General features: G+C 40.2%; 2 protein-coding genes across 8 annotated transcripts; one reads left to right on the plus strand and one right to left on the minus strand.

The window, feature by feature from the left end:
- Positions 1-2638: 2638 nt before the first annotated feature.
- LOC111271637 (nuclear receptor subfamily 2 group F member 6) lies at positions 2639-9440 on the plus strand. The gene is made up of 6 exons (XM_086972983.1): positions 2639-2669; positions 2891-3112; positions 5995-6434; positions 6720-6882; positions 7487-7627; positions 7762-9440. The coding sequence occupies exons 1-6, from the start codon at positions 2639-2641 to the stop codon at positions 8088-8090; spliced, it is 1326 nt and encodes a 441-aa protein (XP_086829109.1). The 3' UTR covers positions 8091-9440.
- On the minus strand, positions 6346-19596 carry LOC111271634 (TNF receptor-associated factor 6). Of its 7 annotated transcripts, none has more exons than XM_086972979.1 (13): positions 19043-19263; positions 14586-14891; positions 14167-14382; positions 13795-13899; positions 13454-13612; positions 12930-13079; positions 12435-12626; positions 11934-12074; positions 11718-11765; positions 11116-11223; positions 10467-10595; positions 10179-10349; positions 6346-6449 (listed from the first exon to the last, which is right to left on the minus strand). In XM_086972979.1, exons 1-12 carry the CDS (start codon positions 19121-19123, stop codon positions 10209-10211), a joined length of 1776 nt encoding a protein of 591 aa, XP_086829105.1. In that variant the 5' UTR covers positions 19124-19263; the 3' UTR covers positions 6346-6449; positions 10179-10208. The 7 variants fall into 7 exon arrangements, with proteins under 7 accessions (XP_086829105.1, XP_022708296.1, XP_022708299.1 ...); XM_022852561.2 differs by lacking the exons at positions 6346-6449; positions 19043-19263 and adding exons at positions 9423-10072; positions 19437-19596; XM_022852564.2 differs by lacking the exons at positions 6346-6449; positions 19043-19263 and adding exons at positions 9423-10072; positions 19289-19534 and having other exon boundaries at positions 14586-14933.
- Positions 19597-23674: the final 4078 nt, after the last annotated feature.

Below are 23674 nucleotides of genomic sequence, written 5' to 3' on the forward strand. Positions count from 1 at the left end.
AATAGATTATTGAAATAATAAATAGAAATTTCGAAAAAAGAAAAGAAAATGTTTCTCTTAATCAGCAGACGAGCGAGTAGCTTGTAGCATACGCTCTTGTTAGTGATTTCGTACCATGACAATGGCAAAGCTGGCTCGCTTTCGCTTTTGGGAGTCGAGGCATTTCCTCATCTCGCCGTCAGAGTGCGCCACTTATTAAGGAGTGCTTTCCGACAAAGGATCAGAACTTGAGTTCCGCTGTGTTGTTGTTCTGCTGGTTCTTGAAGGCCTACAGGATCTCTAGCATAATGAAGCACGCTGCGCTCTGCTACGTATTCACCGACTGCAGAGAACGATGGCTTTCACCGAACATGCCAGTGAAATGATTAATCCAGCTTGTTGGGTATACATTCGAACAGCTGCGTGGTAGGGGGCTGTGAGGGTGCCGCTCTGAGGTCGTTGTTTATTATCCATCCATCGTCCAACTGCACTTCTACTAGTGTTCTGCGCTCGCCGAGCGAGGCTACAGAGCTTCGCTTCTAGTCCTATTGGCACGGGGCCCGCATACTACGAGCTATTTCTTGAAAGGAAGCAAATTTCACTTCCAGTAATAGTCACTGCTAACACATCAGTAACCAAAGATCCGGCGTGCCCCTCAAGCGTCGGTAGCAACATGGGGGTTCGGGTTGATTATCCAGAGAGTATTGTCCAAAACGTGTCTCATAGTAGTGATGTGCAATTTCAGTTGGTCGGTCCGGGCGTGTTTTAAAATCACTAGCTACATTTAGAGGAGAGACCGAGAGCAGTGAGGATGCTTGCAGACCATTAACCAGCTTCGACATGTCTGATATGGCGACCTTGACCATGCAATCTAACTGCGTTAGTAAGAATTTACTCATCCGATATTTGCCATTCTCAAATACCAGCTTAGACGAGCAACTGGTCTTGCCCAGGGGCCAGCATATCGGCAATATAAATAGATATTAAAGATAAGTCATAATAATAGATTACATTGAGGCAGATAGACTGTGCTGTTATAGCCGAAACGCTACAAGTTCGTGCTTCCGACAGAAAAAACCTTCTTTCAGTGAAAAATGTCCGGGAGATATGCCACAAAGATGAAAAAAAAACGTTTTCTGTTCAAATTTACCAACAACCGCCTACAACAAATCGATTTTCAAACAATATACCCACAGATAAGTCGTCTGTACAGTTCTACCTAGCGACGTATATGACTATAACAAGGCACCACGAGGCTGATTTAGCGATGATTTTTTTCAAACCGGTGTATACCAGATTGAAAGTAGGGTAACAGACAATTTTTGCACAAATTTCTGAACGGCTTTAAATGAAAATAGATTTTACCGATTCAGTTAAAACTTAACTTGGAAGAGTTGGCCGAGATTCGTTATTTTGGTTCCGGAGTCATTCGGTAACCTGGAACTTTGAAATTTTTTATCTTTGGAACTTTCTTGCTAATTATCTAATGACAAACGAATAGCTTGGTCTTGAACGTGAGTGAGACGTCCTTCAGTCGAGATTTTTTCATTTTATGAATAATAGTAAGTTACAGTTGGTTAAATAACTTTTTGTCAGAATTGACGATTATATTTCGAAAATAGTAAACGCTTATACACGTGAGCTTTTAAGAAAAGTTCATACGGCCTTGATTTTTTTTTCTGTTCTATAAGAGCTAAAGTCTCTGAGCTCAAATAAGACGCAGTGTCTGTGCCGCTGTCGAATCCAGTTACCGATATATTAGCTCTGGACAATCAAATCTTATCTACCTCAATCAAGCCTATACGCAGCAAGCTGGTATTAAGAATTCTAATAATTAGAAAGATGTAGAGATAAAAAAAGAAACAGTTTTCCTTGGCACATTTGAATTTAACAAATTAGAATTGGTGAATATTAACCAGGGGTCAGGATCTCCTGAGATCTCTTGCCATACTATTGCTAAAATGTAAATACTCCCTAGAGCATAATATTATCTCTAACAGTTATGCTGGATCGTGGCCGGTATCAGTCTGATCGAGTCTTGTTGGTTTTAGTAATCTATAGCTCCGATTGATAAAAATATCTAAGTTGATATCATTATAAAGCTGTTATAAGCTCTGTCCTGAATTTTCTCAGTCTTCTGATTGAGTTGTGATCTATTCAGACTTTAGATTAGTTTGCCTATGCATAAATCAACCCTTTTACGTTTATGTTCTTTTGGGTCAATCTATAAGAACGTCCATTTAAGACTTGTTACAACGAAAGAGTTCTATGCTTTTAAGATAACAGTTACGGTCTTCTTTACAGAATCCTGCTTACCGAATGGCTGAAGGTTAATGAAGTTCAATAATCTTTTGCTACTCTTGCTCAGAAAAAGTGAAGTTCTAAAGCCAGACGCTTGACATAACAGCTCAGATGTTATTATTTGTCTAACAATGATTTATCTCTGATTCGCGGTGTCTCTATAAGTAATTGCCGTACAAATGCAATCATACATAGCACAATATAATCAAGCGACCGGCATTACCTGTATCAGGACTATTTTATGCAGTAGAAACACGGATTATATATGAGTTCTCGGGGGGTAAAAGGGTAGGTAAAAAGCTTGCTTTAATTGTCATGCCCAAAATGCTTTTAGTCATTTGTTACGTTTTTGAACAAAATGATGGATACAGTGGCCATCGCCATGGAAGGTACAGGTCAACAGAGGAACGGCAAGTTATTGTTCTACTTTATGTTTAGGCTTTCTAAGATGTGAGAAAAATGTATGGATCATTAACGTTAATATCGCCGTTTTAGGCTTCTATTTTTTACGTTTCAACGCACATTCTAGGCAGAGGCAAATTATTGATATTTACGTATGGTTTAGTTTAAATCGAGTAAGTTATTTTTCTCTTATTGTGTCAATTTCTAGAAAGGGAGCCACTGTGTAGGGTGTGCGGTGATCGCGCTTCCGGTAGACATTACGGGGTAGCGTCCTGTGATGGATGTCGAGGTTTTTTCAAGCGTTCCGTAAGGCGTAATCTGCACTATGCTTGCAAGGAAGGGGGCCTCTGTGTTGTGGATGTCGCCCGCCGAAACCAGTGCCAAGCTTGTCGCCTTAAAAAATGTCTCGCAGTCAACATGCGTCGAGAAGGTATATGTGAGTGACCTGCAGATAAATAGAAAAAACTAACCTATTTATGATACTATCGAGCTACGAAACTTGTTCAAGCTCCTAACAGAAAAGCTGAAAACCTATTATCTTCTACGACGTTTAAGGATTTCGTCCAACGGATGCTGACGACTATTTTTGACGTCAGCCCAAAAACAGACCGTTAGAATAGAACGGGCAGTGTCCCGTTAACATTATCTATTAGTATAGTTGTCTTTGTTGTCTCTCCGTTGATTATTTTTGTTTATTGTTAAATATGTCGTATAGAACCTATAAAAACTTTACAAAATTTACAGCCTTATACTGGCAATCGGAAATTCGCATCAAACAATATCAATAAACCACCGCAACAGAAAATGTTTACAACTTTTTTAGTATAGCTCATTACATCTTGCATGGACAGCTAACAGCACTCGCTGATGACAGAGTAAAAATAGTCTTTCACACACACTTTTCCACAGACACCCTAGAAAAGTTAACTGCGTATTACTGAATAATAATATTGCTCTCTACAAATGGGTGCCGTAAATAACACCGTTTACACTCTAGAGAACTTGTTATTTTATTGAAGTAGGAATTGTTAAAAAAAATTTATATTTACCGTACACTCGTATTTTGTTAAACTACTTCATTGTCCTGTTAGCGATATCAAACGTCTTGCGTTAACCTAGGGCTTGCTTAGTGGACCTTGAAAACCTGATTTGGCCGTTTCAAATGAGGCAGTACTAGCTTGTTTTGCAATGATGATGACGTATCTCGAAGTATGCTTCAATAGGCCTGGACGACAATTGAACATCGTCCGTATAGGCGAACTTTGTAATGTGAAAGTAACAAATAGAAGTGTCCAGCTAGGAAATACTAATCTAGCTAACGGGACACCTTGGCAGAGTCAATTTTCAGCAGGCACATGCCTCTCCGATTAACATGAGCCGTGTTGAAGGTCGTTGTCTAGACGACAATAAAGATATGGGTGTTTCCACGTAAACAATGATGGTTATCAAGGCTACCAATATCTGGGCTTTAAGAAAGGCAACATGTACCATTTTTATTTTGGTACAGCAGTAGCTTTAGAGGTAATTTGTATCGCATACTCTGATAATTATTAGGCCCTTGTTAGTAGCTGGTATATATAGAGGAAAAACAAACGAGTTCTCATAAGATGGTGTGACTTACGTAGAACAATTTAAACACACGCAAGGTTTATATAAGATACCCAAATACTTGCCGGTTAACCAAGGCGCTACTAAGGGAACAGTTGCTTCCAGCGGTTTATGTACAGTTTCAAAAGCTACAGCGCGATAATCAAAGCTTTAGAGGTATCATCGCCAAGTCCCTTGGAGTACGAATAAGGGATACTCAGACAGAAGATGTAGCAGGAGTTCCATTCGAAATTACCTTGAAGATCGAAACAGATCTACTGTGTACCCCATAATTAGACAAATGCAGTGACGACAAACCTTTGCATACCATTTTACTGAACGAGAGGTTTTCTGAAACTACGCTATCTATGTAATTTGGTCAAAAATATCCTCTCAACTAAATATCGCATAGCAGATAACCTTTTTTTTTGGGGTATGTCTGTCCTGCAGTTGACAACCTGTCGCCGCTTTACTTCCGGTGGCAAGCGTCATTCCCAGCGCAACATGCGCCCACCTTTCAAAGTGCAGACATTTACTTCAAGCCCTTATGTGAGCCATTTTCCTTGTATATACACAAGCATCTCTACCCAAAGCAGTAAGACGGTAAACTGAAAATCCACCGATGATACCGGAGTATATATTCCTAGCAAAAGCTAACAAGAGTCTGTTATTGAGTATATATGCTTTGAACTACAAATGTCGTATTGTTTGTGTTATTGTATGCAGATTGAATGATCTATTTTCAAAACGACATTTTCAAAAGAACACCAACAAGGCAAGTTTCCTGAATAAGCAATTATAAACTAGGTTCGCCTTACCTGAGTCCCCGTGTTAATGTCGTAACGATAGCGTGTTCCAGTGTTAAAGTGAGGTCTAGGTTCCAGGTTGAACATAGACATACGGCCTACTTTGTGCTGGGCGCCAACCATCTGAGGCAGCGATTGACTAACGTATTACAACCAAACATAAAACTCGGCATGTTTAATCTTATCTACAATAACAAATTCAGTCAGTAAAGGGGAGTTAAAAACATCACCAAAAACAGCAATTTTTTGAACTCCTCATAGTCAAGGTCCCTGAAAAAAATAATAAGTTCCTTGGTCGCCAAGAATCAGCACTTTATGATATCAGTAGGGTTTGTAAACGATATATATCAACTGTTCAGAGAGAAAGACTAAACAGGCTTAAAGTGTCACTGAGAAAGCACAAAAAGTAATCTTAACGACCTTGGACTCTGGGATTTCATTTTTGATAATTTTAACTTATGTGAACCCCTGGATTCTTTGTGTAATTGTTTTTTTTAAATACAAATCCAACAAATGATGTCGTTTCTCATAGAAATACCTGACTTATCCTTTCGCCTCCATATTAAAAATTTCCTTAATTGTATCTAATTTTGTATTAATTGTGTCCTCATATACTATTTTCCCGTGCGAATATATATATATATATATATATATATATATATATATGTAATCTCCAATCTAATTACTACGCTAGCTAATCAAAGACTTTTTTTATTGATAGCTTTTTAACGCGCCACGTCAAGTCACGTCATCAACAAATGACTTGTTTCTTGTCGTCTGCTCACGTTACACTAATTGGCCCCCGGATTGGCGTGAAAAGCTGTTTCAAGCCGGAAGCTTTTCATACAAAACACTGAACGCCGCCTCCTGTTTTTTTTGTACTCGATTTAATATTTTTAGCCTAGTAACAATTAATAACTATTCGATCGTTGGTATGATTACCATACTACAGCGGTTCAGCATGAACGCGCCCCGCGTTCAGGTCCTCGTCGGCGACTCCTCGACTCCATCTCGAATTTGGCATTTCCGTTAGCGGCTACTACTGAGCTGCCTCTCCCATCATCAGCAGTATATGCCGCCTATCAGCTATTGAATCGGCCTCCACCTTCCCTAACGGACGCGTCACCCACAGCGATCTCGTTGTGGTCGGAGACTGCAGTCGAGTTGGTTAATACAAACGGGAAGGGCGCGGAAGAAGGCCATACGCGTCAGGAGCTTTCGCTGTCGCCTCTTCAGGCGGCTTCACCGGAACGAGATGCCGAGAAATCACCATCAAGTAGAGATGGGAAATCTCCTGTTGCCAGTCTACCTTCAGCAAATCCGTTTGTCTCACACCCCGCTCCGGACGAGAACCCCCAGGTACGCTTTGAATGTCTTGCTCAGAGTTTCAGGTTCATACAAAAAAATCGAATATGTTACACTCAAGTAACCATATGACAAAAGTCACACATTTAGCTTTAAGACTGTGATTGAGTTCGGCAGTTGGAAATCACAACATTTCGATGTTATTTATTTACTGCCTCGGAATGGACTGAAGATTATCTTATATATATATATATATTACAAAAGTCTATCCGAAATTTCCCTACACGTCTATCTCACCACTTCGAATTTTCAATATAACTTCACAATCGCGTATCTTAGGAAAGCGCTGCAAAGCTATTATTCTGCACAATGAGATGGACCCGCTCGATGCCAGCCTTTCAGCAACTGACTTGTCCGGATCAAACCTTGCTCGTGGAACACTCTTGGGCTGAAGTGTTTTTGTGCACAGCTGCCCAATCTCGCTTCGAGCTACCTACTCACGGTAAGTTTCTATGCATTTACTATCTAATCTTACATACGTCTGGTTGTTTTTTGTGTAGCGGATTTGCTAGCAGAAAACACTTCGCGAACGAAATAGCCACTGCATATAGTGTAACCAAGGAATTTGTTTAATAACCATCTTGCCACAAGCGCTGCTTATCGGCTGCAAAATATATATATATATATATATATATATATATATATATATATAATTGTGTAAGCATGAAGGACCTTTTTTCTGTGCGTAAAATATCGAATATTATGGATGATCTTTGGAGAGCTCTGGGGCGCTGCACAAATGTTGATACAGCCCCAGAATGGATCCATATCAGAACAGTGGAATTGGTCCTCAAATGTTTATCCATCACAAACACTAAGTTCGATCTTATAACATGTAGAATGGGTAAAAGCCTTTGTCTCACTTCACTGTTTAACGTCGGCGAAAACGTGAACGACCAAATACAGCGACCAGCTTTACCAGGAAGCACTGTGCTTATGTATAGCATACGTATTCGTTAATTTTACTGCAAGAACCATAATATTCACACGATCAATAAAGTTGTGTTCTTTACCAATGAGGGATTGATTGCAACTGTTTGTTACAGGTTGTATCGTGAATGAGCCAGCGAGCTCTGCTAGCCGTAAACAATTACACATTTTGCGGGAAACTCTTCATCAGCTAATCACAATGGAAACGGACGAGACTGAATTCGCATGTTTAAAAGCTTTAGCATTGTTTCGTCCTGGTAAGTCGAAACACAGACCGAATGAACGAATCCTTTCATCCGGCATCGTAACTTGATGACGCCTATCATTTTTTCCCGACGATAAGTATCGAAGGGTTTTCACTCTTGATAGATTTCAATTCATCTTTCTTCAGAATTGCCTGGCCTCTACGACGTGGCGCACGTAGAACGTGTTCAGGAACAGACATTAGAGGCGCTAGCAGCTCACGAGGCGTCAAGGAAGAGTGCAAACCGACAGGATCGTCAAGAAAATAGGCAAGGATCGGCGTCGTCTCCCGCAGAGGATTCGCAACGTGGCTTGGCAGCATTATCGATATCGCGAGCTCATCGTTTGCTACTCCTTCTTGGAGCTCTACGGTCCGCAAGGACTTCCCTTCTCGAAGATGTGTACTTCCGCTCTACGATCGGTCCAGTTCCTATTGAACGCATCCTGTGCGACGTACTACAGTCACAGTCTGCATAAAATCAAGTTTCTGCACCACTAAACATGTTGAACTGTTACATACAGAGCAGTAATCGCGCTAATATGGCCTGCGCGGTTTGTCCTAGACTGAAACAGCGAAGGACGAACATTTGGAAAGCACATGGCGCAGCAAATCATGCGTACGGTCACTAGTATGCTTTCTTCCTAACGAAAGAACGTATAGTGAAACGCATCGAAGATCTAAATTGTATCTTTATGCGCCGCCTCAGGTAATCCATTGGACACTTCATTTTCGCACAAGCAAAAGAGCTTGATCTACCACCACTAAATACATAGCTAACACCAATCAAATTGTTACTGTATAGAGGCAAGCTATATACTGAAATAAGACTTCACCTTAGCACTAAGCCCTTCAGGGCATCAGCAGATCAACGATTTTATTTCGTACAAGAAACCACTTATCAAGGGCGACCCATTATTGTAGCTCGTAGTAGCTATGAGCTGCACAAGTGGGATAGATATACGCATTGATTGGGTAAGCTTGGTAATACGACTTACGGTTAGAATGAACTGATCGCAATAACCCGCAATAGGGTCATATCGAACTTGAAAACAGTGCCCAGTAATAGTACATTTATTACTGCTGTAGCAGAATTCAACGTGGGACAAATCGCACCCAATAAAAAAAAGTGTTCAATAACCGAGTTTATTTAAGATATTCACTATTGGGCATTTGATCTAAAGGCAGATCAAGCTCATTTCAAGAACGATATATTTGTATCCAATTTTGTATTTATTTGTGAGAGAATGGCAACAAATGAACCACTCGAGCCGCGACCCTCTGCTCAACGAAATAAACCTCCTTTAGGATCAGCTGACCTTCAATATGTAGACATTTTTCAACTAAAAGCTCATCTAACTGAATGATTTTCAGCTCTTACGAAAAAGTATGTTGTCAACGGTTTGCGGACATGCGCATGGACGTCACACTGGTAGCAACCACACAATTATCGAACATCTTTTAACTTGAGGCTTATTTTATTCCGTAACTTTAGGGGATTCGGCGTGTAGCATAGAACGTGTGCTATTTATCGAAAAGGCAAGCATGTTTTTAGCTCGTTGCTAGCAGAAGCAGTTCTGGGTTGCAGTAGTAATACTGATTAGATATAGTTACCTTTAATTTTTCACGTAATAAATACGTGTACACGTTTATATTATTATAAAGCACGGAGACCACGTAACAATGTTAATAAAGGCTTGTAGATTGTATTTATGGCAGGAGCCGTTTGACCCCAAAAGACCCAAACTACTGCATGTACATAACATTTATATTAGAATGGTAGATGGTGATGAAATAAAACTAAAAACATATATGGACATAGAAAAATATTAAGGCTTTTTCAATAATCGTTTATTTTACCATGCGTGAAAGATACGAAGTCGTAACCATTTCTACATGACCATACAATTTAAAGGTTTTTGTGTTTTTTAAATTTAGCTAAAAGTACACCGGTCGATTGGTTAACGAATAATAGCGCACGCAGGCTTCCACTCTCAGCTATCACAAATAACAGTTGCCGGATTGGTCAACCTGAAGGACAAGCGTCGATCTGTATCACAGGACCAACGATTGTCAGAATTCAGGCTCATTTTACGTTTGAACAAAATACCGGTAGCGAACATTTAGGTACACTTAGAACTATGTAGGCGTGAGTTAATAGCATAATCAGGTTAAGTAACAGTACTTGTTGAAGCCAGTATAGAAGTCAAATATTGCAACAATCATTTTTGAGTATGAGCTCAAACCTAAATTCACCGTAGTTTTACGATAGAACTGAAATAGAGACTTTCACTTAGGCTGAGACCTGTCGGGCAACGGGCAACTTTTTGCCCATGGCTTCGCATCCAAGTCGTTCAAAATAATCAAGTAAATACTTAAAAATGCCCCAACCTCTCAGTCGGGCCGAAGCATTCGAATTCAGTTGATATATTAAGTAGACGCAGCTCATCTTCATCGTTCTCTGAAAAAACATTGTTAGTTTGAAGACTGAAAGTGTCATTGCTCACGGCACCTAATCTTCATGACATAGTATAAATGATCCGGACAAATAGGCAAAAAAGGCTTACTTAGTTGCATTAAGCTCCATTTTAGCGAGCTCACATTCTCTCTATAAAGTCTGCAGGAAGGTTCATCTTAAACATGAATACGATGCAATCGTTTTGGCTATAAAGGGCACCGTTTGACGTTCCACTTCCAGACTGGATGCCACCTTCGCATTCAAGTTCATCAAACTTCACCTAGATAGAATACAGGACATAAACGTTAATACTTAATCAAATAATTAGATACAGAATTCGTATATATAATGACTGTACGTATGATCGATTTTTTAAAGAAACCGTCAACAATAGTACTTGAAGGTTGGGTGACCGCAAGACCCGTCCTGATTCCAGTGGCTTTTCAATATTGCCTGTAGCACCCGTAGTTACTGGGAGGTCTTTATGAAGACCTTGTCCACTCTGGTCGACGAGACGTAATAGATACTGCAATATAGCAAAACAAAAAACCATGTGATTAGCCGCCTTTGTTTAACTTAAATCTATAATAAAAATAAGGGTAATAGAAATAGTGCAATACCACTTCAACTTACCAAGAGCTATTTTTCATTTTGCTATACAAATTAATTTCAGTTAACATATATATAATGTCATTGATGATAAAATAGATCATCTATTTAAATGGTTTAGAAACAATAAATAAAAGTATCTTATTTTCGAGGATAATGAATCGCACAGCGTCAGGACTAATACCAGCAATAATTATGTGGAAAGAAGGACAGCACCTATGCGTTGTAGGTATTTTAAACAGGCGCGACGGGGTACGACATTTCAGTGTTAAAGTCAATGAGCGAAATTCTTTGTCCTAACTGTATTAAAAGACCAGCGAAAGATGCGGAAATTCTCGAGTTTCGTAGTTATCCATTAGTTATTAATAATTAGATAACATGCCATGCTAGAACTGTGAAAATAAAGGCATGTGATAAGTTATTGAATCTTTACAGACCTGTGACGGAAACGGCCAAGGCATGACATTGTTGAAGGCCCCAGGGAGCAGCTGAGGAGTTAAATGAAGAAGACGTGCTCGGTGGTCCACGAGCAGGCGAAGCCTCATCTGCTCAGTGAAGGCAGAGGTTGGTTATCAGCGAAGCACATGGATCTTCTACCATATAAATATATTGCTGGCAGTGAATATGTATGTGGTGTCCGTTCGATTTATTATAGCTTGAGAGCTGATTCGTTCCGTACACGTCTAGCAAACGTCGGATAATGTCACTGAGAAATGTCACCCCGAAAAGCGACCCCCCAGCTCAAAGCAAGACCCTGATCGTATAAACGCTTTACATAAGTATTGCTAAGGAGATTCATGACATTTCTACGACTTAAATATTCAACGAGTAATAAATTGTGACTAATTATATATCACTATAAATTTAGGGAAGTATGCAGCCATGTGCGTGAGTATCGTGATCAACAAGTATTGAGGACTAGCTTTAATCGACAGTAGATTGCGTCAAATACCGTATGCCCTCTGGGCACAGTCGTAAATAGATATATGTTTAGGTGAGGAAGTGACTTGAATATCGTGAAGCGCGAGGCCGGTTGCACCTTATATCCGGGTATAGTCGGTGTATAGAAGCTGTCGCTGTAGAGAACCTGGCAAGCAGATGCAGAGTTTTCCAAAGCGTCTTGTTTAATAGTTAAAACAATATTGTTTTTTGCCAAATGTACTTAACCTGTCGCAGTTATATATCGCCATCGTCAAGTTATATACTTTTCTCTCTTTGAAATTATTTAATTCTTGGGGAAATCCTTTCCTATTACCTGTGCCCCATCGCTAGCAATTTCCAGAATACCCTTATAGGGACAGAGGTTCCAGAAGAAAGGGTCCTCAAGCAGAGCGTTGCTGATCATTTTCAACTGGTTCGAAAGTTGTAACACTTGCGAACGCAGCACCTCAATCGACTAAACGCATAACGTACAAAATGTAGAATAACAGAATGTTTTTAATCGTATATTTTCGCCATTTTATTTATTGGTATCTACTTGATAAGCTTTGAATAGTTGACATTTCTAGGAACTTATCATGGCAGCGTATACGGGTACGTTGGCGTGACACAGACGAAATGGACGTATTATGCCAGGTTGTCAAACGTACAACCAGAGTGCCTATATATTAGGTGATATATCATGTAAAATGGTAGAATAAACACTTCTGTTGTTGATACTAGATAGCTGCAGCAGTACAATATTGTTTTTATTTTGACAGCAGGGAACCTTTAAGGTGGCACCTGGAAGTGTGAAATTTACTGTAACGTAATTTACCTTGAGGAGTTCATTACTAGATAACGCAGTTGAATCGACAGTATCAGTCACGTTTTGGTAAGCTCCTCGTATAATCGTTTGTTGATTTTCTTCAAGTCTTCTCAGCCTTTGTTCCTGCCGACCAGCGTGAGAAACAATCATATCTAAATGAATATCCGTAGATTCGTGATCGCGTAATTCTTTACTCGTTGCCTGAAAAGCGAAAATCTTGATCGTTTACTTAGAAGAACTTCCCATCTTTTACATCGCCGAGCGTCAACTATGGGCGTCTTCAATGAGAGAGTTAACTGTTGTCCAAGCTGTGGTACTGACAAAAAAAAAAAGCTAGATTGAAGTGTAGACACGAATTGTTTTGTGACGTTTAGGTGAACAGGTGGTTGGTACTGAGGAAAGATTATGCACGACGTGATAAATCACTGAGTTTTTACAGAACAGATTAAAATGTTCTCTGTTGAATTCAGATGGAACTCGAAGACATAATCGAAATTTGCTGACCTTGAGTGTGCATCCGAACACATGTAAACGACATGCCCGTTTCATGGAGGTACACTCTATACGGTGAACCTCACTTTGACCGCGTTTGATATCTCGTCGACCACACAGCTGACAAAGAACTTCGACATCTGGACAGACGCTTATGTGACGCTAAAAGGTTACATTCATTATTGCAAATTAAACTATCACAACATCTTGTGTCTGTGAGCCAAATAGTTGTATGACGTATTTGACAAAAATCTGAAACCGTTCGTCGAAAATTAATTGTACGTTAATTTTCGGTTGAATGTTTGCTCGTACCACTTCCGATATGAAGCTAGTTTTACCCTCTAGGTAGATGTTTTCGATTGAAAAAGGTACGTAACACCCTTATCTAAGCACATCAACATATGCTTCATGGGTGAAGAATGCATTTCAAATTCAAGTATGTCATAGAATCGTTTTTAACTTCGCTTGCAGCGAGAGGGGGAAGAAGGGCAGCCGTCGACAATCAGGCTCGCTGTCCTATTCAGATCTTGTTTTACCTCAAGTGTCGAAGCAAACAGATGCTGTCCACACATTTGACAGGCTACTTTACGTTGAGTGCAGGTGGCAGCCCGATGGGAGGCCAGAGCTCGAAAGGAGACGCACTTGTCACAGTCCGGACAAGTTTCCTCTCGAAAAAGACACCCTTCGCTGTGTTCCTGAAATTTAAAATAGAAATTAAGATGTTTACACTATATACCACTCTTTTAGCGCGCTAAACGTGGGCTTTACGGAGGGAATAAGTGAAGCAAAAGCGTCTTATTTGGACCTTCCCATAAATTTATTAGTATCTGTTGTAGCATAGTTGTTTTAAAAACACTTGTAAATAATCTTCGCTTACATGCACGTTAATGAGGGATCCTTCGAAGTTGCATCCGTCAGCGTTCCAAATACACATTGCATTTAAATCCATGCATAATGTGTAAACGTACGGATCTTCCACGAACTTAAGGAAAGGATTCATCAAAATATTGTTACAACAGATCTCAAGTAAACTGCCAATGCTATAATATATGATATAAGTTTTCGGCATGGCAATGTTAAAAATGGAAACTTGAACAGTGTAGCTTTGAGCTTAAGTCGATAGAAATGAAACACGTAAGAAGATTCAGTTCAAACTTATATAAGTTTGAACTTAACCTATAAGTTGAATATTAATGGAATAATATGGATGATCGCTGTGCTGCTAAAAAAAACTGCAGAAAAGATATACCTCTGATCGTAGCGTATCGGATCCATGCGTTCGACACCGGACAACAGATTCCATACCGATTTTCCGTAGGCAGACGGTACAGAAGGCACATGTGCAAGGCGCTTTAAATAGTGTGCCCGCTACACAGGCACATGATGAGCAGCGTGCTCCCGCAGGTACCCCTCGCAGGGAGACCAGATGATCATGTGCCCAACCTGGGAAATCGCGTAGTACCACCTAAGCGCAGTAGTGCATAGCAGCACCTTCTATAGTAATTCTATAGTAAAATTTTATGTCCGTAGCCTTAGTATCTTTTATAGAATAAAGACATAAAATAAAAAAAATATACGCGTTTTTGTTTGCCACTGACCAAAATGGTAAACAATATCGGGAAACCTGTATTGCCAACAAGAAGCGTTTTTCTAAAACTTTTGCTGTACCTTGACAAAGTCTGCGTTCGACCGAGCTGGAGTGCTCGTTAGTCTCCTCGGTGGGGCTGGGCTGGATGAATTAGATGTTGAATTCGAGTGTCGACCGCTTGTCACGCTGGCTCGGGTTGCCATAGGCCCAGCTAGAGCTGGCGTGTTATACGAAGGCCGTGGCGACACTTCGATTAGAGGTTGTGAAAGAACAACTTCTGTAGGTGACCGAGGCAATATTTTACTCGACGATCGGGGTTTGGGTTCGTCCTGGGCTGATGATGTTGACGACGTACCGGTTACCTTATTCTTCCTAAACGAGCTGTGCTGAAGTGCCACTCGTATAAAGCACAAAAATTTGCTAGCAACCTACCGATATTCAGATAATTTAAACCTAATTCTTATATCATGAGTAGCTTGGCATCTCCCCCATCCCGTATATCGGTAATTAAATAGCTTGACTTTACTTTTTGTTACCACCGCAGCTTGGCAAAGTACAATTTGGCCTTATGTAAGAGATTATTTTTGTTTTAGCACAATATGCTGCGTAATACAAACACCACAGGTAAATGGCAGTACGAATGCCCACGTTACAATGCATTGCCATATTGTATAATGACAAGCTGGTCCTCTATTTTTTACTTTTTTTTCTTCTATAAATAATGTAAGGAGTTAATCTTGCATGAAACGCTAATGATCCAGGAATAGGTGAACTTAAGACTTCAGGGGCAGGTTTCTTAGGGAGCCGTATCGTATTTAGCTACTGAGATGTCTGGCTTGGATCATCATTTTACATCTAGCATTCGCCTAAAAACAGTATTAACCTTTTTTTTTAAATTATTTTTGAGTTTCTTATATATTATCTTGCACAAAGTCTAGTCCCGGAGAGATTTGCTACAAAAAGTTCGAAGACATTCGTTGAGTGAGGTTATAATTTGTGATAAGTAGCTCTAACATGCCGTATTAATGTTAAACAAACAAATCATAGTATTACGCCAATCATAGATAGAGATGTGTTTACTCATATTTACAGAAATGACAGAATGCCCCCGAAGTGCTTTAATCGCTTCAAAGCGTCAACAACAGCAACTTTAGACTTTATTGTCTTGCCAAAAGATGGCAATTGGCCAAGTTACCCCAAGACCAATCCAAATTATATGGAACGAAGGCAACGTAAATACTAAATATAGATTAGCCGTTTACGCAACACTCAGAGATCGAATAAACGGCTGGAAAATAGAAATGAGTTTACTTACAAATGGTCAATACCATCTTATACCAGATAAACTTGTGATAGGAGTCAACTGCATGTTATGAAAAGCTATAACAGTATTCAACGCGTGTGAGCAGATCGCCCGCGTTAAAAAAACCATTCATTATTAAACCATTCAAGCTATCATAATTCGCGTATTTACAAACATCTCACATGGTGACTATAGGGTTAAAATATAACTGATTGATGCCCGACGCTTCTGATTGACGTAAGGGCACGATTCAAATGTGAGCATCCTTCGAGACGCATCTTCGTGAAATATTCAGTGACAAGTTTCGAGAGAGCCTCAACTTCCTAATAGCCTATTGTGGATCTATAACTATTTCATTTATGATCTACTAGCGTTTTGTACAGTTATTGGCGCAGCTGGCACGCGCAGCAAGCCAACGTAGTCAGCCATAGTATGACGAACGCTGATAGAAAGTACGGATGCAACTTCTACGGGCAACAGAACTTAGTAGGTTGATCATAGCAAAGTACTTAGAAGAAGAATGAATCTTCTTGAATATGGCACACGCTGGCTATCAGATCACACAGCGGTCTCACCTACAACGTGTAGCTTTTCCACATGAAAAAAATACTGGACCGGATCTACTTAAATGTATGATATTTCGTTAAATGTAAAAACATCAAAGATCTTTGCTACATAACTTTAACATTACGTTATACTACATCGAAGAAGTTATATCGTGTACAAAATATGTTAAACCGTCCAGTTAGTTTCTCGTGCCGATATTGTAAAGGTTCTGGTACTATACAACGGTAGCATATAGAAACAAATTTAGTTTTGCGTTACTTCACGGGGTCAAGCGTATAATGTTCCGGCTATAAACTACAGAGGGGCACAGTATTAGATATTGAATGATACTTCAGTATGAACAGCGAGTGGTGCGGTTGAAACAAACAACGGTATCACCAGAAATATCATAGCAAGCCTTCGTAAAGCAATGTAATATTCCATTGGAGAGACGCCTCATACCGCTTCCATCGAAAGAGCTTTTTCAGTGGAGATTATGCCACCAATTGAATCGAACGTTCAGTTTATTGTTAACGCTTATTTACGTGATCACTGTAACGCAAGTCCAAGTAAACTATACAAAGTACTCACTAGAGCCTTCACAGGCAAATGACAGCCTGTAACCTCGGGATCTGTATATAAAAGTGCTTCGTTAATTGTACGGTGTGTTTGAGTGATGCCCTGTTCACCTGACGCCGTGTGCCTCTTCTACTTATATATCTAATAACAAGACACTTATGAGATATATCGGATCGGATATCTATAGGTTACACAAGTTCGAGAGATAACGAAAGGGAAAATAAAATCGATGCGGCCCGCGGGATTATTGCCAAAACCTTGCCTCTTCGAAATACATCAGATCATCGAAGGATCGAAAATAGTTAAAAAAAAAAAATAAAAAACAAGATCTAAATAAGTTGTCGAGGTACACATACTTGTAGGATAAAATTTGGTTTAATTCGCCCGCAGTTTTGCTTCGAACTGTTGATTCGGTCGATCGTATTAATGCGCATAGCGATTTTCCAAATGGGTCCAACGAACGAAGATTTTTCTCTCATCGTAAAAGGACTCATTTTGAAAGCTGAAAAAGGTCTATAATTCGACCGCTTATAGGTGCTGCAAAAAAGATCACACTGCAACCACCTCACTACACGACCCGTGCGCTTAGAAATTCAACAACAAATCGACCAATTGAAAGCGTGGACGATGAAAAGAACCCTCTGCACGCTTAAGAAAAATGGCTTATGATCCGGCTGGGTCTCGAAAACTCTTTTTGGCCCATTTTTATGAATAATTTTTGGAAAGGCTCGTTTCAAGGATATAAATGGTAGCAAATCAGAACTCTCGTATCCATAGATCGTTCCGAATATTCAGTACTACTAAGTGCCGAACGATAGCGTGATAAAGGGAAATTTTATGTTTGATATCCATTTTCTTTAGCATTTTTTTTTTTACTATCCTCACGTTTACTACGATACACAACCACAATGCTACTACAACCGATATCTCTACTACATACAAATCAACATTGATTTCATAGTTGAATTCTAAGTTTGATGTGAAACACACTAAAAATTAAGATTTTGTCAGTTTGTTGAGGTAATGAAGGACATATTTGATTTTGCTAGATCTCCAAACTCGATGTAATAACAATATACTCTTATTTGTAAAAATTTTACTATTAAAAACTGCGAAAACTTTAATTGTCTATAACCTACTTGTTGTCGTCCAATCTAATCGTTGCCGGATTCAATCGACGTACCTCAGGAGAACAGTTTTAAACCTAACCGTGCCGATAAAGCCTGTACATTACTATTTTCTAAGTTCCTCGATTGCCCGGAACCTTCCTCTTTTCAGATGCTTTGTGAGCTTTGAAAAGTAGAGAAAGGTCTATGGAACAGATATGCTGAATATGGAAGTTACGACAACCCAGGCATTACGTAAATTCCTGCAACAGGAAACGGCACACGCGAGCCGACAAATGTATTATCGTGGCTGGAGTATTTTTGAAAATTTTCAATAATACAAAATGGAGTCGAAAAGGTTTTTCGTTTAGATTTTACAGCTTTTTTCAATCAGGACCTGCCTTTAATATTCAAGTCAGACAAATGTCATTTTGCCCCTACATTATGCCCGTCCACCAACTCATCGTTACCTCTAATGATACGTTAGAGCAATCGTGGCTCTTTTTTTGAATGTGTCAAGGTTCTCTCAAGACAGTTGTTGACTGGCTTGCATTTGCCCAAAATTTAGGTCGATCGGCATAATCCTTTTGCTGAGCCTTTTCGACCAAATGATTATTCAAAATAGTCCGGCGTGATTCATGCGGAAAATGTAATTTTTTTGCGAGTTTTCTAAAGGTGACGGGTCAACATTGGTACGTAGGTGACTTTGTCTTTTGCACGTTTTCTGCACGCCTGAACTGGTTGCGATAAGTTGTCCATAGGCAAAGTCGTCTCCAAATCCCCCTCGTTGCCACCTGTACATTGACCTACAGATTGGACCCCAAAAGCATTTCGAAGCATTAGCACCAGTCGTAAGCGCTCCAACTCGTCCCTTACACAAAACATATTGCACGTTTTTCCAAGTTTCATTTGCCATTACTCCAGTTCGTAAGAAAAAACGAAACACAGCCCAAGGATACCTATTTTAAAATGTCCGCAATAGGTTCCTTTAAGCTAGACTCACAAAGCGGCCGGAGTCAGAACACCATCTACACGGGCGAGAAAATGATGAAAGAGCAGAGGTAAGGTCTTGTGAAAGACACATGTTGCACGTCAGTGGCCTTTCCAAAGGTGAGACACAGTGCTTCAATGCGTTGAAAAGTTTCAGCGACTGTTCAAGACCGTGGCGCGTAGTTTAAGAAAAACTCCGTATCTTACAATGCTTGCCTAACAGACACGCGCCACGGATCGACTTAATACGTATACTTACTCTTGATAGAAACGACATCTTGCATGACGACTAAACGGTGACGCTTTATAACGTAGTAATAACAAATAACTGCCTGTGTTTAACAATCGCCGGAGGAACCTCTACTAGCGGCGACGCAGCAGGGCATTGGAGCGATTCACTAACTTACTATCGTTTGACGGCTGGCCACGTTGGAAACCGATAAATGTATGCTCGTGTGATTCTCTGATCTCATGGCGGCTCGACGTTATTCGAAGAACCCTACATTTATAGTTTCGAAGTACTCCAAAGCGATTAGCAGTTGGTGGCTTTTGGCGGACCGCACTCAAGTAGAAAGATAATTAAGCACGCTGGGATACGCATGAAAACAGCATTTAGCACCGCTATAGAGACGATACTTAAATGGTAACCGGTGAGATTTGGGGATTAACAGGGCAATCGACAACGAGTGCGAGGACGGCGGATAGACACACAGATGAAAAAGACCGAGTGTTCAACGGAGTGTTCCCAATTCGTTCCATAGGTTAACTTGGTTCTATCTGTCAGTATTTTCATGTGATCCCTACGTTTCTTGTTTGAAAGCCTGCCACAAGGCTAACTTTCTTATCGTAGACGATCGCCATTGGGCACCTATCGGAAGCACGTTCAGTAGCGATAAAAGCGCCACTGGTGGATACGCATAGAGGGTACGATTTTGTCATAGGAATCCTGAATCAAGCGTAGTACGTATACAAACAGCGGTCGATATGGGTACGATCCGAAACGGATTTTGCTTGTCTTTCTAGGCGCGTTGTAAGGGTACACGCTACAAAGTGTTTTAAGCCCATCGTCGATCATTTTTTACACTGCAATGTATTCTGCTTTGACAGCGTTGTGATCGTTTCTATATGATGCTGTTATATTCTATGTTCTGTTCTTAAATCGCCAGTTGTTCAAAGTAACGCGCAGTGACACTGGCTAGCATTGCGAGCCCCTTGTCTATCCAAGACAGGGATTTAATCTTGAGCGAGATAGCCAACTGAGGGGTATAGCAGTGTGCCGATAAGAGTACTTCGCCTTTCGATATACTGGGCATATAGCTCGACGGTTTACCTCTAACATGACAGCAAATTTTCGTAGATATTCACTTTCTCATCGTTGCCAGCATCTTATAGCCACTTGGTTAGCGTTCTCTGGAACAACCGGCAGTTCAGCTTGATTATGTCAAGGATCCATAGACAGTGTAACTTTTCGGTGTTACATAACTTCATCAGAATAGTACTGTTTCAGGTATTTGCATTGAAAGTGTCCCTCCATAAGTTCATTGTGGTTATTCGACCATTTCTAACTTCAGTTTGCTTCATTTGCTGGTCGCAAAAATTACGACACAGCCCCGAGCTAGAGCAACACGGTAGCATACTAATCAACTCCCATTTGCGGTTAACGAGATAGTTGACCTGGATGAGGCGAACGAGAAAGGGCCACGATCTGTGTAGCCTATCTCAGGCCTTCACAGTTTACTGTCCAGCCTAAACGGCGTCCTTCAGTTCTTCTAGCGGTGCGACTCAAGTGATTATACCAATGCGAATAATTAACTGCAAACCCTTGTAACATGTTTATATTTTGATTTTAATTTAAGGCAGGAGGCAATTCGTGGGCCATGATAAGCAGAATGGGAGCACCCTGCGCTATTTTTCTTTATCAACGAAACTCAGGTAAGGTTAAAAGTACTTTATATAGGATATTCATCAGTTCTGCAACCGCCCCTCTCGTTTAGCCATCCCAAATTAACTTGAACACGACAATTATCTCATAATATTCGCCGCAAGATTGACAGGACCTGTTTAGAGAAGACGACACCGAGCCAAGCCTTTTCAGGGAATGCAGTTTCAAAAAACTTGTGATTTACCATTATTGATACGGAATTAACTTGCGTTGGATAACAGTATTACATGGCACAATAAAATATTGCTTATCTAAGATGTGCCACCATCTGTAAGTTCGACAAAAGTAAATTTTTTTTTTGAGTCAAGAATGTAGTTCAGCAAAGTTAGGCAACTCATACTACTTTTGGCCTATCGTTCATTGCTGACAAGGTTGTGTTCAGGAGTACGTTTCAGGTCAGTCTAGCCTAAAAGCTACTTGGTAGCAGAAGAACAAAAGGCGTTTAGATACCATAAAGGCAGCTTTGCGACGACACCTAACACAGACCGATATTACCGTGTTCGTAAGCGTAGATAATTTATTTCACATGTAAACGACAATTTTGATGAATTATTTTTAAATAAGATAAAAAATGATAGTATTACTGGCCTTATTTAATAAAAAAAAAAATCAACTAAATAATCTTCAATAGCGCTGAAACCGCTAAAAGAGAATTGATGCTCTCGATTTGCTTACATGACGAAAGCGGTTACTTGGTAAATCTTTATTACATTATATGGGTTTATCTGTTGTATCCAGAATTGGCATTCGGATTATTGTACGGTAAAACTTGAATTTTTTTAAATGTACTCTTCTATTTATTAGATTAGATCTATAAGCTTAAGTGCATGTATCCCCAAACATACGGTTAACAATAGCTTATAATAATGAAAAATAAGCGTTTTTAGCTTTACGTCCAAGTATGTTGTTAAGGGTTGCCTTTGGCAGTACGCTCCCTACAACACGGGCCGAAGCGTGTCTACGGCTGACTTCAAACTTAAGCCACATCGCGAGTTCCATGTTTTGTGGGTAAATATATCACGATTACGCGCCTTGGAAAGCACTAAAGAACTATATATAAATATGTATTTTAATTAATCGAGGGTTTGTATTAAAACAAGCTATATTTAGAGAACAAATATGCGTTGCAGACATTTAGACAGAGTGGTGGATACTTAGGCCATCACTGAAAGCGAATTCTGAAGTGCCTCTTGCGGTGAAGAACGATTTGTGCTTCAATAACTTGAACTCAGTTTAGCTGAAAACACCATCTATAATAACGCGTTCAGTTTTTGCGTAACTATTGAAGATCTGATCACCGAATTAATAAAAAGTCGTATCTACACCGCGAATAGAACCATGTCCAAAACTGCGTGTCAAGACGTTGCTATTAACGACCGTAATACGCTAAGTATTCATAAACGGTCGTTTGCAGACAACCATACTCAACAGTATTGCAAGCAAATGAGTGTGACCTCGGCCACTTCGCTCTCTAATACGCATGACAGAATCCTATTTGATAAATCGCCATTGCTAGAGGACAACAACCTAAGGCAACCTGGAGAACTAACAGTTAAATGTTGTGCTCGCTTATTTTTTCAACTTGAAGCTGTTCTGTCTTGGACGGGGCTCAGGAGGACCACAGGAAAAATCCCGATCCAACGATTTGTTATAATATCTACCTAATTAGCAACGCTTTGTATAACTGATTACTTTAAAATTGATCATCTTTCGAGTTTTAGCAGTATTTCTTTTTTAAAGTTGTCCATAATGACGAACAAATAAATCATATCTGTTACGGACTCTTTTTACTTTAGGTCTGCAGACCTTTCTTGCCTAGTCGTCATGCCAGATCATTGACTGCGTGTGTACGCCCACCACGCAATATTTTAAGTAAGTATATGAGAAAGAAATTCCTATCAGTTTGCTTTACGTACACCCATGACAATGCTTTTAAGTTCCTGATTCGTACAAACAGATGGTTTTGTTTCTCAATAAACAAAAATCAACTTAGGGCCCCAAAGCATTTAATATGAGGAAAACAAAATACTTGTGAGGTCCACAATGCCCACCTTTTTTCGGAGTTGGGTTAACTGGTTGCAGATTTACAAATCCAGATCCATTTGGCAATAGCACTATTTATATTCTACATTGCCAAAACTCTAAACGGCCTGTTGGTAGAAACTTCCCGTAAATGAAGCTTTAGCGAGACGTTGGGTAAGGGTTGTTTGTCACTCCCGTAAATACACACTAATTGCGCTTAGCTATAAGAGAGTGGATGCATTCGTGCAGCAAGATCAGCGTCACGAGCTTTTAGCTAATCGTCTAACTGACCTTTCCCATGCGGGACTACCGCATGCGGCAGTAGTTTAGGACATATGGCGATGGAACAAGACTGTCGACACCAGCCGACTTCTGGAGGACGTCCGGAAGCAGAAGGGGTACGTTGCCGGACAATGAAGAAGAGTCGCTTCAGAACGGATTTTGCCGCTTTTAACCAGTAGATCCGCAGCTCTCTGTTTCTGCAGCTCCAATCGGGTGTAGGCAGGTACGTTACCTATGGCTGCTGCTGGTCGGATAGTAGCGTATGCGTACCGGGGTTGAGGTTTGCCAGTCTGCAGCCGCCTCAGGCGTGCACCGAAAGAGAACACTCCGGTGTGGACAATAGCTGACGTCAATGAGATACCGCGACCGATAGAAAGAGCGAACAGCGTGAAGGAGGGG

The sequence above is a fragment of the Varroa jacobsoni genome, unplaced genomic scaffold (assembly GCF_002532875.2).
Source record: "Varroa jacobsoni isolate VJ856 unplaced genomic scaffold, vjacob_1.0 contig00817, whole genome shotgun sequence".
Classification (NCBI taxonomy): Eukaryota; Metazoa; Arthropoda; class Arachnida; order Mesostigmata; family Varroidae; genus Varroa; species Varroa jacobsoni.